Raw genomic sequence first — 12,019 nt, forward strand, 5'->3', positions numbered from 1 at the left:
TAAATACAATAAAATCAGTAATTATCACAGATTACCACAATTCAACACAACATTTCTACTGAATTTGCTCATAGTCATTTTAAATCTAAACAACTCCCCGTTGCCATGACGTTGCCATGGAATCCATTTTGGCATCTTTTAAAACTGTTATATAAGTCCAGTCACTTTTCACCTGGTCATTCTCACTGAGACCTTCGTAGGAGACACACACACTCTCGAGAGCTCAGAGCACTTTTTGTTAGAAACCCGTCGTTGGACCAAGTTTGCCTTGAGTACAACTATGTCATCTTGGGACACCTATGAGACCTCTGGTGCAGCAGGTAATCCACAAAAACCACACAGGACTCACTCAAGACACATCTCAAAAACAACCGTTTCCAGTGACTCTCAGTCACTTTTCTGTCAAAATATTTAGGTTTTAATGTAAGAAACAAACACCCACTTCTGCACACGAACATTTAACACGTTGTGAAAGTCAATTTGACATGAAAACCAAGTTAGTGGAAACCCAGAGTAGACACTAACTCAGCACGAGTTACTTTCACTTGACTCACTCTGAAACAGTGACTGTAGTAATTGTCGTAGTAATTGCTGTAGCAGTAGTAGTAGTAGAACTAAGTTATTTTAAAGGTAACAGTGGTATTTTGCAATTGGACAACAACAGTGCAAGTAGCAGTAAAGAAAATCCTGTCGAAGTGTCCAGTGCATTTGACCCTGATGAAGTCTTGTCTTGTCTTTCTTGTCTAGCACCTCAGCCCAGTTCAGAGGTCACCATCGGTCACACCCTGCAGGGCCGGACCGACTCTTACTCCGTCCTGGAGTGGCTTGGTGAGGGCTGCTTTGGCCGCGTAGCCAAGTGCCACGCCGTGGACCAGGACCGGATTGTGGCTGTTAAGCTCCTCAAAGAGCAACAGTTTAAGGACATGGAGCACGAGGTAAGTCATGTTTGTCAAATGAAACTGGAGGCTCAGAGTCACACAGACTTCTGTCCTGATTCAAATACAGTTTTTGTTAAGATTTGATTTTGTATTGGCAGAGGTGGTAGAGCCAAAAACTAATTGAATTTAAAGGACTAAACAGAACATGATCTAGACTCTACCAGTATTTGCTTTGTTAAATGCACTTTTGGACCAGTATTATTTCATGTATTTGACTTCACAGTTTTAACTTAAATCTCTGTCTCTTTAGGTGTCCATGATGGAGCAGCTCAATGTCCTCGACCCCAGCCGCACAAACATCGTGTGTGCTTTCTGGAGCGGTTCGAGGTCATGGGCCTTCACTGTCTGGCCTTCGAGATGCTGGAAGTGGACCTCTTTTCCTTCATGTCAAACAGGGACTGGGTACCACTCCAGCTCAATGAGATCCGGCCTATTGCCCACCAGGTACTAAAGGATTTACTGTAAATATTATGTTGCAACATGAAGGCCCTCACCAAAGGTTTATGCTTTCAAACACATCGAGTTCATATTAAACTGTTAGCGTCACTTTGTTACTTTTTAGTGCATTTCTTACATCCCAATTCTTAGCAATTTGAAGTTCAACTTCATTTTTTACACTACAGTTTTGACTTTTTATCAATTCTTTTTCCCTCTTGTGTCTTTGCAGTTGTTGGTGGCTCTGGACGCACTGAAAGGGCTTGGTATCGTACACACCGATATCAAGCCCGATAACATCATGTTCAGTGACCTGGAGGAGCACCCTTTAAAAGTCAAATTAATTGACTTCGGAGAGGCCAGGAAGGTCTCCCAAGTCCAGCTGGGGGCCACGCTCCAGCCGTGTGGATCCAGGTACGAGGCAACTCACACTAATATCAGGAGTAATACAGTGGGCATGGATTTTTAAAGGAGACATATGTTTGTATCCCTTGTATTTAGTTATATTATACTAAATACATTCATCACTTTAAACTGCAATATTGACCTAAAATAGTCATAGTTTAGAAACAAGTCTGATTTTTGTATAATATGTCTCCTTTAAAATATGACCAGAGAACATGACTAAACCAGGACTAAACCAGGACTAGTTTGAACTTGGTCTTTGTTTTCCAGAGCTCCTGAGGTCACTCTCGGCCTCCCTTACACTGAGGCCATTGATGTGTGGGGGGTTGGGTGCATCCTGGCCTTTCTCTATCTGGCTGAAAACCTATTCCCAGTAACTTGTGAGTACCAGGCGGTAAAGCGCCTGGTGACCTTACTGGGCATGCCCCCAGACCACCTGCTAGAGGCTGGACTCTACAGCAACAACTTTTTTACCCAAGTCCAGTCCTCGAACAGCGCAGCATGGAGACTTCTGGTACTTATTCACTTTGTTTCTTGTTAACATTGAATTGTTTTAGTTTGATATGTTTAAAACTAGCCTTATCATTTCACTCACACTCTTGTCAATGTACAGACAGCAGAAGAATATGCTGCCAAATACAAAACCACCACTGAAGAGGAACACAGCTACTTTGAAGTCCCCAGCTGCTTGGACGGCCTTGTCTGTGTAAGTCTCCACGACTGATCAACACTCGCCCTCATAATGCACATCTGTATTTCACACAGTCTAATCAGTGTTTGTTTTGTAATGTACAGAACCCTCCTGAAAACTCCACCGCCAAGGTAGAGGACAGGAAGGCCTTCCTTGACCTCCTGAAGGGGCTCTTAAATATGTTTGGTGACCAGAGACTGACTCCCAGTCAGGCTCTCCAGCACAACTACATAACTATGGGTCATCTGCAAAAGGCTGAGCTCCAGGGATAGTAAGTCTACACATCTCAACCAACACAGTTATATAAAAACCCAAAGAGTTTGTGGGGACTAATTTGTGTGTGTGTTTTTTAGCTTCATGATCTCAGAGGAGTTGATGTCCATATGTCCATCAGTGGACTCCTCCTTAAGTCCCCTCAAGGAGGATCAAACGTCCGTGTCAGATGCAACAGCTGAATCCCAGACAGATGCTCCTAAATCAGACACATCTACTGGCCAAGACTCTGGCGTCTGGTCCCTTTGTGGACAAACATCTTCTGTGCCCCCCAGGTCCTGGGATGAACATCAGCCCATTTATTACTCCAGAAGCTCTGACCTCATAGTCCTCCTTGGGCTAAAAGAAGCGGACACCCACACCCCTCCAGTGACCAAAGCTCCAAAACGGTTTTCTTTTGGGAGTATACGTAGAGCGCTACGGAGAGTCGTTGGTGCTGTGTGTTGCTGTGTACGTCCACAAGGCGACCACTGAGACTATTTCCATATGTATTATAAATAAATGTATTTGTATTGCACCATTCATGTGTTCTGGTCTCATATTGACTTTGATGGTACAGACATAATAAATATGTCAGTTGTCTCCATTAAGTAGAATCACAAGTGGGAAAGAATATGATTCTACTGGATTAAAGGATAGAATAGTAAATATGTACTTTTGAAAGTCTTAAGGGCCGTTCACACCAAAGCGTCAAAAAACGCCTTGACGCCTCTATTTGGACGCCTTTGCATTTGAGTTTAGACGCCCTCGACGTGCGTCTTTGACGCCGTGGACGAACGGGACAAAAATACTTGACGCGCGTCCGTTGCCCTGGAAACAAGAGCCCGGTCCCGCTCTTTTCCCGAAACAATGTCAGACCAGACTGAGAGAGTGTTTTTATGACATAAAACATCAGCGGAGGAGATCGGGTCGACGACTGGGGCGTATATATATTTATACTTCGCTAATGACACTGGATCAGTCCCGGTCTAGTCCTGGTTTGGTTCCAGTCTAGTCTCGGTCTAGTCTCGGCCTACTCCCGGTCTAGTCCTTGTTTAGTCCCGGTCTAGTCCTGGTTTGGTCCTGGTCCGGTCCTGGTGTAGTCCTCGCGATCAGCTCGGTGATTGTGGCGTATATATTTATTCTCCGCTCGTGTTTGTGGTTCTCGTTCTGGTTCTTGGGTCTTTCTTCCTGATAATAACGTCGCTGCGTCACTGGATACTCGTCCCTGATTGGTTGACGCGGCGCGTCTGACGCGAAAAGTTCAGCATTTTCAACTTCTTGACGCTGACGCCAAAACGCTCAAGACGCGCCGCGTCGATGCCAGATTCGCGCCGCGCTGACGCCGAAAACGCGCCGCAAAAACGCAGGACGCTCTAGTCGCGCGTCCACATAGACTTTACATTGAAAGTGGATGCTTTGAGGCCTTGGTGTGAACGGCCCTTTAGGATACAACAGAAATAATAGTTTTATAATGACTAAAATCATAGTTGCAGCCCTTGTCAACATCAAATATATTTAATTAGTTCTGCTGAGATTTGTAAGAGAAAAGAGGTTTTCAGGATTTTCTGAAATGATGTAGAAAGTCAGTCACTAGTTGCAAGTTTAACCAAACCAGTCTGTCTCAGAAAAAAAGAAGAAGAATTACAATTTGATGTTAAATATCCTTGTGACTTTTTTATATTCTTGGGTTTGGTCTTTGCTCAGTTAAACATATTCATTGTCATATTTCAGTAGAATAACAATAAATAACCTACAATGAAATTTGAGCCCAAACATTCAGTGCTCGTTTAATGCACATTATCCATGTGCGTGAGTGTTTTTGTATAGATGTAAAATGAAACTTTCACCTTATAAGACCACAGAAGAATTACAAAGACTACCAAGGGATAGTGGAGTAGACTGTCCCCCAAAAGTACTTCCAAGTGTACAGTAGGCCTGTCATTGAAACTACATTAAGTGTTAACAGAGAAATACAACTAAAAACAACAATACCAGTGCTGCTACCATACCATACTTCTTTTACCTGTCCAGCCAGAACCGCACGCTTTGACAAAACTGTACACAGATGAGTGGATCTGAAGATGTATTTTGTCTCCCTGGCTTCAGAGGGCGTGATTGACAGATGGATTAAACAATCAGAGAGATTCAAGTTCTGTTCTCATCAAAAAACAAACATCACTGCTTACACGTAAAAGAAAAGAAAGAAAAAACAACACAGAGGACTGAGAAACTGAGGATTTTCTCTGAATCAGGAATCGAAGTGTCAAACTATTACTTATGTCAGGTGAAAGAACTACCACGTGACGACATCACAAGGTGGAATAGAGCATTTTGTACTTTGGAGATGTAGACAGTTTAATAATGAAGGGATTATCAAACTTTTCTGAATTGTTAGCAGGTCCGTCTACACAGCGTTTATCATGACCATTAAAACACAGTTCACATGTTATTCTCTTTATGTGTGATCACCACATTCTACACGGACACACTACACTTTATTCTCACAGTTGCAGGCCATTCATAACTTTACGCCTTACGTGATCAAAATTCTCACATCATCACTCACTCACTCTATATAATACATACAAATAATAACAAAATGAGAGCACAACAAAACAAAACACAACTCCAGGTTTTTGTGGAGGTCGTTTAATTCTAACATGGCTTAAAGGTTCTATATTACGCACAAGTTGGTCTTGTGAGCATTTCTTCAGAGGAAATACCTTGAAGGAATGAGTTCAAGGGACTGTTGGATTGTGTGGGGTGAGCTGTTTATTTTTCCCTTGCAGACCGTGCAAGGAGCTGGCTATAGACATTTGAGATGCTACAGGCTTTTTGCACCAAATGTGGCAGCAAATGTGGCAGAAGACCTTCAGAGGAAATACTTGGAGGGAATGGACCATTTCATCACAAACTGAAACACCAGAGCAGAGTAAGAGTGAGGCCTTTCCTGTTGTGTTCACCTGGCTCCTCCTGGACACTGCTGTGATGCTGCAGGACACAGAGGAGGGACACTTTGGCTCTTCCACAGGATCTGCAAACCCTCCCTGAACAGTCCTCCTGTTAAACTGCACTGAGACCTTTGACTGAAACACAAAGGACACTGAGAAGCACAGTGGAAATGCTGCAGCAACTGGAGCAGTTTTCTGCAACAAAACTTAAATTTCCCTCGAGATCAATACTGTCTCTCTCTGTGTCTCTCTCTGTCTCTCTCTCTCTCTAACCATGTTATAATGTTGCTAAAAATAGCTGTTAACTTGAAAACTACCACTACATGACATCACAAGATGGAACAGAACGTTTTGAACTTTGTTTATGTAGATCAGGAGTGTCAAACTCATTTTGATCTGGGGGCCATATCCAACCTACTTTGATCCCAAAGGGGCCAGGAAAAAAACTCATGTCATATAAACCCCAAAAATAGCAATAAATTTAAATACTTGTGCAGAGAAACGCTAATCTATTACAGATTTTTTTTTTTTATTGATGAACTCTTTCTTTTACAAAATATTATAATAATATGAACAACCTGAAACTTTAAGAAAAATGCAATTTCAACACAATGTTTTAAAATTAACTAACATTAATTAACTATGCAAATAGGAATAAGTCAATTTTTCTTGAAAATCCTGCATTTGGCATCCACTTTTCTCATTTTTGACGTTTTGCTGATGAGGGTGTCACGGTCAACAGTCAGAACGATCGTCCTTTAAGAGCGTTTGGAAAGAGACAAGTCTTCATTTGTGCTGCTCTGGTGGGAGGGGCCACGCACAGAGGTGATGGAGACGCTGCTATGCTGAACACCGCAGAAAATTACCAATATTTTAATAGAAAATATAATTAAAAATATTTTAGTAGATAATCAGCCGGGGGCCAGATTACAGGTCTTGGAGACACACTTTAGGACATCGCTGTAAACGGTCTCATGCGAATGAGCGGCTTTGTCGTTTCATTTTTAATCACCTCACTTAATTCTGCCTTATTCTATCACAGAGTCACCGGAGACCAACAGCCACTTGGAAGCCTCGCGAGCACGGAGGCGCACACGTGATAATGAAGTCTGAAAACATACTATTGTCTCATGACCTCTGCCTGCCCCGCTCCTCGTGCCAGTGCCAAGGGTGTAACACATAATTTGCGAGAGGGAGCGACCTGTGGAAAGGCTAATTGGTTATTTTGAATGTCATGTTTTTTACAGCGGTGGCAGAAGGAGGGAAGTGGCAGGATTATGAGTCACGGGGGATGAATGGAAGCAGACAGCAGCCTTGAAACTCGCAGCAAAGAAGTATTTTCATTTTTCTATTTATTTAATTATATTGCTTTTCACAGGGGTCGGGACTCGAAGGAAGCTTTCGAGGAGTGAACTGATAGGGCTCTATTTTCAAGTACATCTTTTATTTGCAAAAGGTATAGAGTTTTGGAAATTTGGAAACAAAATCGCCTCAACATAAAGTTTTGGTTTCCCCCAGAGGCTTTGGCTTTCTAATGTGCAACTTTGGTAACTACTTAGATCCTGGCTCAGAAGACGAGTATCTGGATGGTGCTCACCTTGCAACAAGTCTGGTCACCTATTCAATCTCCTCGAGTTCAGATGGGTGTGATTGACAGGTGGATTAGCCCAGTGGCCCCCAATTTATATTCTCTGCAATAAACATAAAACATTTTTCATGGCACCAGTGGAGGGAGGTGAGGCCAGTAGTAACAGCCCAAAATACATGCAACTGTTAAACATAGGCTATGTTCAGACTGCAGGGCTTAATGCTCAATTCAGATTTTTTTTTTTTGTGAAATCCGATATTTTTGTCGATATATATTCGTTCACATTTACAATTAAATGTGACTTGTATGTGATCCCTGTGTGAACGTTAAACGGCCAGAAAGCGTCCCGCATGCGCAATGGAGGACACATTGACGTCAACCGCAGCGAGCGTGCTCTTTGTTTACGGAAGTTGTCCAAACATGGATGCAGCATTGAGCACCTGGCGATTTTAAAGTTCCGCTCGTACCAGAGCCAGAACATGAACAACTTACTTGTTTTAAGGAGGAGATTGAGAAGGAGAAGGACGAGGTTTTTGGCCGTGGTGTTTTGTGGGGCAGCGGCAGCGACGTCCGTTGAAAGGAACGTGTGGATGTGGAGACGGAGCCAAGAGTGGTGAGTGGTGATGTGCTTCGCTTCAGTGACACGGAGTTCATTAACAATTTTCACCTACTTCAGTGCAGAATAGTGACATTTGTGGCTTGTTGATAACGTGAAGGTCGGATGAATGCACTTTGACCGTTCAGACTGAAGTTGCATGTCAAAAGATCGGATATGTATCGGTTTCAGGACCACATATCCAAGTGGCCTGGGTCGCATTTGAAAAAATCGGATCTGTGTCATTAAAAGATCAGATACAGGTCACATAGAGGCCAAAAAATCGGATTTGGGTCATTTCAGGCTGCAGTCTGAACGCAGCCATAGTGTGGCCGCACCAACATGTCAAAGCCTCATCTTATCTCAGAAGATAAGCAGGTCTGGGTCTGGTTGGACTGGTTGGGCCATGGTGGTGGTCAGAAGGGCAAACTGAGACCAGCCTTGCTGGTCTCAGTTTGCCCCTGGGCAGCTGTGACTACAGTGTGCTTTATAAATCCAATGATGAATTTATTAATCATTGGATTAATTATATGAATGAATAATAGCTTGAGAGAAATGGTTTGAATATTCATGTTTGCTGTTTACCGGGTTAAGGTTACTTTTACACATCGCCGGGTATGTTGAGAAACAAATATTTCCTTCCCTCCATTTTCCAAAATAACATTATGCGCACAGCATCATTTAAAAAAAAAGTTTTAATTTACATCAACCTGCATAAATACGCCAGCAAGTGCTGTCATAACTACACGAGCCTCTGGGCAGGACCTGGATTAGATTCAAAAATGTAGCATTTATTTCATTACAGTTGTAAGTATTACTCAGAAAAACCTGATAAACATGCATTACTGAGCAGGCTCGCCTCTCTACACATCTGAAAGAGAAAGAAATAGCATTGGTCTCTGGTCATTGATATGAAACATCAGCTGTGTGTGCAAATGCAAACACATGAAAAGTGTTTGCACCAGAAGAGATGTGACTGCTGCTCTAAATGCTCCATCGTCATCATCAGAGCAAAAGGGAAACATCGGTTGCACTTTTGGCGCGTCAGCTCCTAAAACTCCATTTATCTCACTTTACACGCAAATGCGAAAGTGTATTTTTCCAGAATCTTCACTTTTTTTTTTTTTTAGATTCTTTTTCAGAGGCAAATTCACCGTTTGCATGTAAAAGATGGGTACATACGAAAATACCCATGTACTCATAAATGGGGCCTAAATTTTGCAGAATATGGTTTATACAATGGAAGAGTAAAAAAAAAAAAAAAAAGTAAAGTAAAGCTCCTTTCTTTAGAATATTTTCCTGGGGGCTCGGTACCAGATGGCCAGCAGCTCCGGTCGTTGGTGACCCCAGAAAGAGCCGCACATGGTCTGTCCATATCAAATAAAATCAGTGAGCAAATCATTAAATCAGAGGTGAGAGAAATTTGATTTTGTAAATGATAGGTGACCAGTGAGCTCCCATGCATCACTGAAATTAACAAATGTGATTGTGTTTTGGCTCCAAATGCAACAGGGGGAATGATGACTAGACTAGGGATATACCAGACAAGCAATAATTGTACTTGTCATTGAAATAAAATGTACAGTCTTACCAGATGTCCTTGTTTAGAGGCTAAGAACTGTTGCGTTCAATAGCAGCTTCCAGGCTCCACTTGAGGAACCGACCTCCACCTCCCACTTGAAGGTCAGAGGCACCAACTATTTGACTAATCCTTTAATTTGATTATCTGTACAGTGAGTCCAGCCTGTTCTGTGCGTACTTACGTGATTTGGTCTACAGAAGAACAGAGTGGAGCAGTGATGATGGCCTTGTGCATTTGAATAGCTATGTACCACAGAAATACTTAGTTTTGGAATAAAATGTTCCCATCAGGATGTGTTATTATATGCATGTTCTTTAAAATCTATAGAGATGTATGGAAAAGTGAGACATCTGCTGTGCTGTGTATCTCTACTAAAAGCAATGCTAGATTAGAGTAGGGCTGCGGAATAACTCACACACACAAAATTAAAACACAAAAACTCCTTTCCCGAACATAAACAAACAGTACAAACAAAAAATAACATTTAACATTTGTCATATTTTTTGTTGAAAATAAATAACTGCATCTCGGTGAAATTAAATTCGCTGCACCGCTTTCATGTTGAAACATATCCTGTGTTTTGATTTCAAGGCAGAACAAAGAAATCCACAAAGAAACGCAATCTGAATGGTCACAGTAAGCAAAACACAAAGACTGCATTTATACAAGTAACAAAATGTCCTAACAAAAAGCATTTTATTGTCAGATTATCAGAGAGTGTGCGTTAGAATACTAGTTGTTAGCTTTACCATCACACCAAAGAGCTGCAATGGTCTCTGAAAGTTGTGAGAAGTGCTTATAAACTCATCATGGTGAACAGGCAAGTGAGGAGTGGAATCCCGGTTTGAGCGTCTCCCTGGCTTGAACGTTTCAGCTTGAGTGTCCCATTCTCTCGGCTGGAACGTCCCCCTCCTCCCTTCAAGTGCCCCTTCTCTTGGTGTGCTCTTGGTGCTCTGCTGTGCCCGGGAGAGGGGGACATTCTCGCCGGCCTTTACTCTGCCGCGTCACGCACTGTGATGTATTGAGTTAGAAAATCAGCTTTTATATCATAATAAAATGAAATGTGAATGTAGCGAGACCAAATGTCAAGCCTTGTTTATGTCATTTTACCGATCTTCCCAAAGTAGCACACATTTTTTCAGTCTGTAATATCAATATAATTTTCATTGATTCATTCATTGATTCATTTCATTAGTTTACTATGAAATCGTACTTTAAATTATGTTTTCTTGTTCCCCATGTTCTATAGCAGGGGTGTCAAACATAAGGCCCGGGGGCTGGATCCGGCCCTCCAAGACCTTTAATCTGGCCCTCGGCTGATTTTCTACTAAAATATTTTAATTATATTTTCTATTAAAATATTGGTAATTTTCTGCGGTGCTGAGCATAGCAGCATCTCCAGCGTCTCTGTACGTGGCCCCTCCCCCAAGAGCAGCACAAATGAAGACTTGCCTCTTTCCAAACGCTCTTAAAGGACGATCGTTTTGACTGTTGACCGTGACATCCTCATCAGCAAAATGTCAAAAATGAGAAAAGTAGCCGAGTGCAGGATTTTCCAAGAAAAATTTACTTATTCCTATTTGCATACAAGTTCATGTTAAAACATTGTGTTGAAATTGCATTTTTCTTAAAGTTTCAGGTTGTTCATAATATTAAGATTTTTTAATTTTTATTTTATTTTTTTGTGAAAGAAAGAGTTCATTAGTTAAAAATATTTCTGTAATAGATTTTAGTTTCTTTGCATAAATATTTGAACTTATTGCTATTTTTGGGGTTTATATGATCTGGCCCCTTTGGGATCCAAGTAGGTTGGATAAGGCCCCCGGACCAAAATGAGTTTGACACCCCATGTCCTATAGCATCTGTAACTCTTGATTTGGGAAGAAATATGAACTACCGTATTTTCCGCACCATAAAGCGCGCTCATAAGCCTCCAACCCCATCAAAAAACGACTGCACACCCCGCAAACCAGAGCACCCTATACACGAATCCACTCGGGTGTCCCAGCACGACTTCAGTAAACTACACACACTCCAGTAGCCACACTCATCACTCCACGCGGATGAGGAATGGAACGGAAGAACGAACCAAAAAAGCGAGTGCAATGTGCCACTTCTAGCCATAACTGAACAAATGCCATGAACATAATTTGTAAGCAGCGCAACACAAGAAACTAAGAAAGCAAGAGAATTTGTTAAAAAAATGATTCAGAATCACTTTTAGGAAGGTCTTAACTATGTGGATCATCTGCTTGTACCTCTTGTTAGATAGATAATCCTGTGTCACAATAAACGTGCCTGTATCTGCTACATGAAGCACACTTCAGTTCTCGATGAAATCCTAGAACAAAAGCCTGACAGCATCCCGAGCATGAACAAACTCCTGCTATATCCATAGTTGAAGATGTAAAGTGATGTGGACTGTTGAGCTTAAGCACGTATTCCGATTTGGGAAAGATGAGCACACTTTCGAGCTGATTTTCGAGCCCACTTTGGTTCACTGCAAACCATTTAAAATTAAGTTCCATTTTTCACATTTTTAAGAGAGAAAAAAATCAGGTACAGTGCCTCAAAGTTAA

General features: G+C 41.8%; 1 protein-coding gene across 1 annotated transcript in view; it reads left to right on the plus strand.

The window, feature by feature from the left end:
- The first annotated feature begins 280 nt into the window (after positions 1-280).
- The window catches only part of LOC129408876 (homeodomain-interacting protein kinase 2-like), a 49,230-nt gene continuing 37,491 nt past the window's right edge, over positions 281-12,019 (plus strand). Inside the window, exons 1-8 of the mRNA XM_055153206.1 lie at positions 281-320; positions 748-972; positions 1,189-1,382; positions 1,606-1,787; positions 2,049-2,292; positions 2,392-2,484; positions 2,574-2,740; positions 2,823-2,976. Coding sequence (XP_055009181.1) covers positions 281-320; positions 748-972; positions 1,189-1,382; positions 1,606-1,787; positions 2,049-2,292; positions 2,392-2,484; positions 2,574-2,740; positions 2,823-2,976 — 1,299 coding nt within the window. The remainder of the gene's footprint in view (positions 321-747; positions 973-1,188; positions 1,383-1,605; positions 1,788-2,048; positions 2,293-2,391; positions 2,485-2,573; positions 2,741-2,822; positions 2,977-12,019) is intronic.

Source organism: Boleophthalmus pectinirostris, unplaced genomic scaffold (assembly GCF_026225935.1).
Source record: "Boleophthalmus pectinirostris isolate CB_2022bp ecotype Guang Dong unplaced genomic scaffold, ASM2622593v1 HiC_scaffold_18, whole genome shotgun sequence".
Classification (NCBI taxonomy): domain Eukaryota; kingdom Metazoa; phylum Chordata; class Actinopteri; order Gobiiformes; family Gobiidae; genus Boleophthalmus; species Boleophthalmus pectinirostris.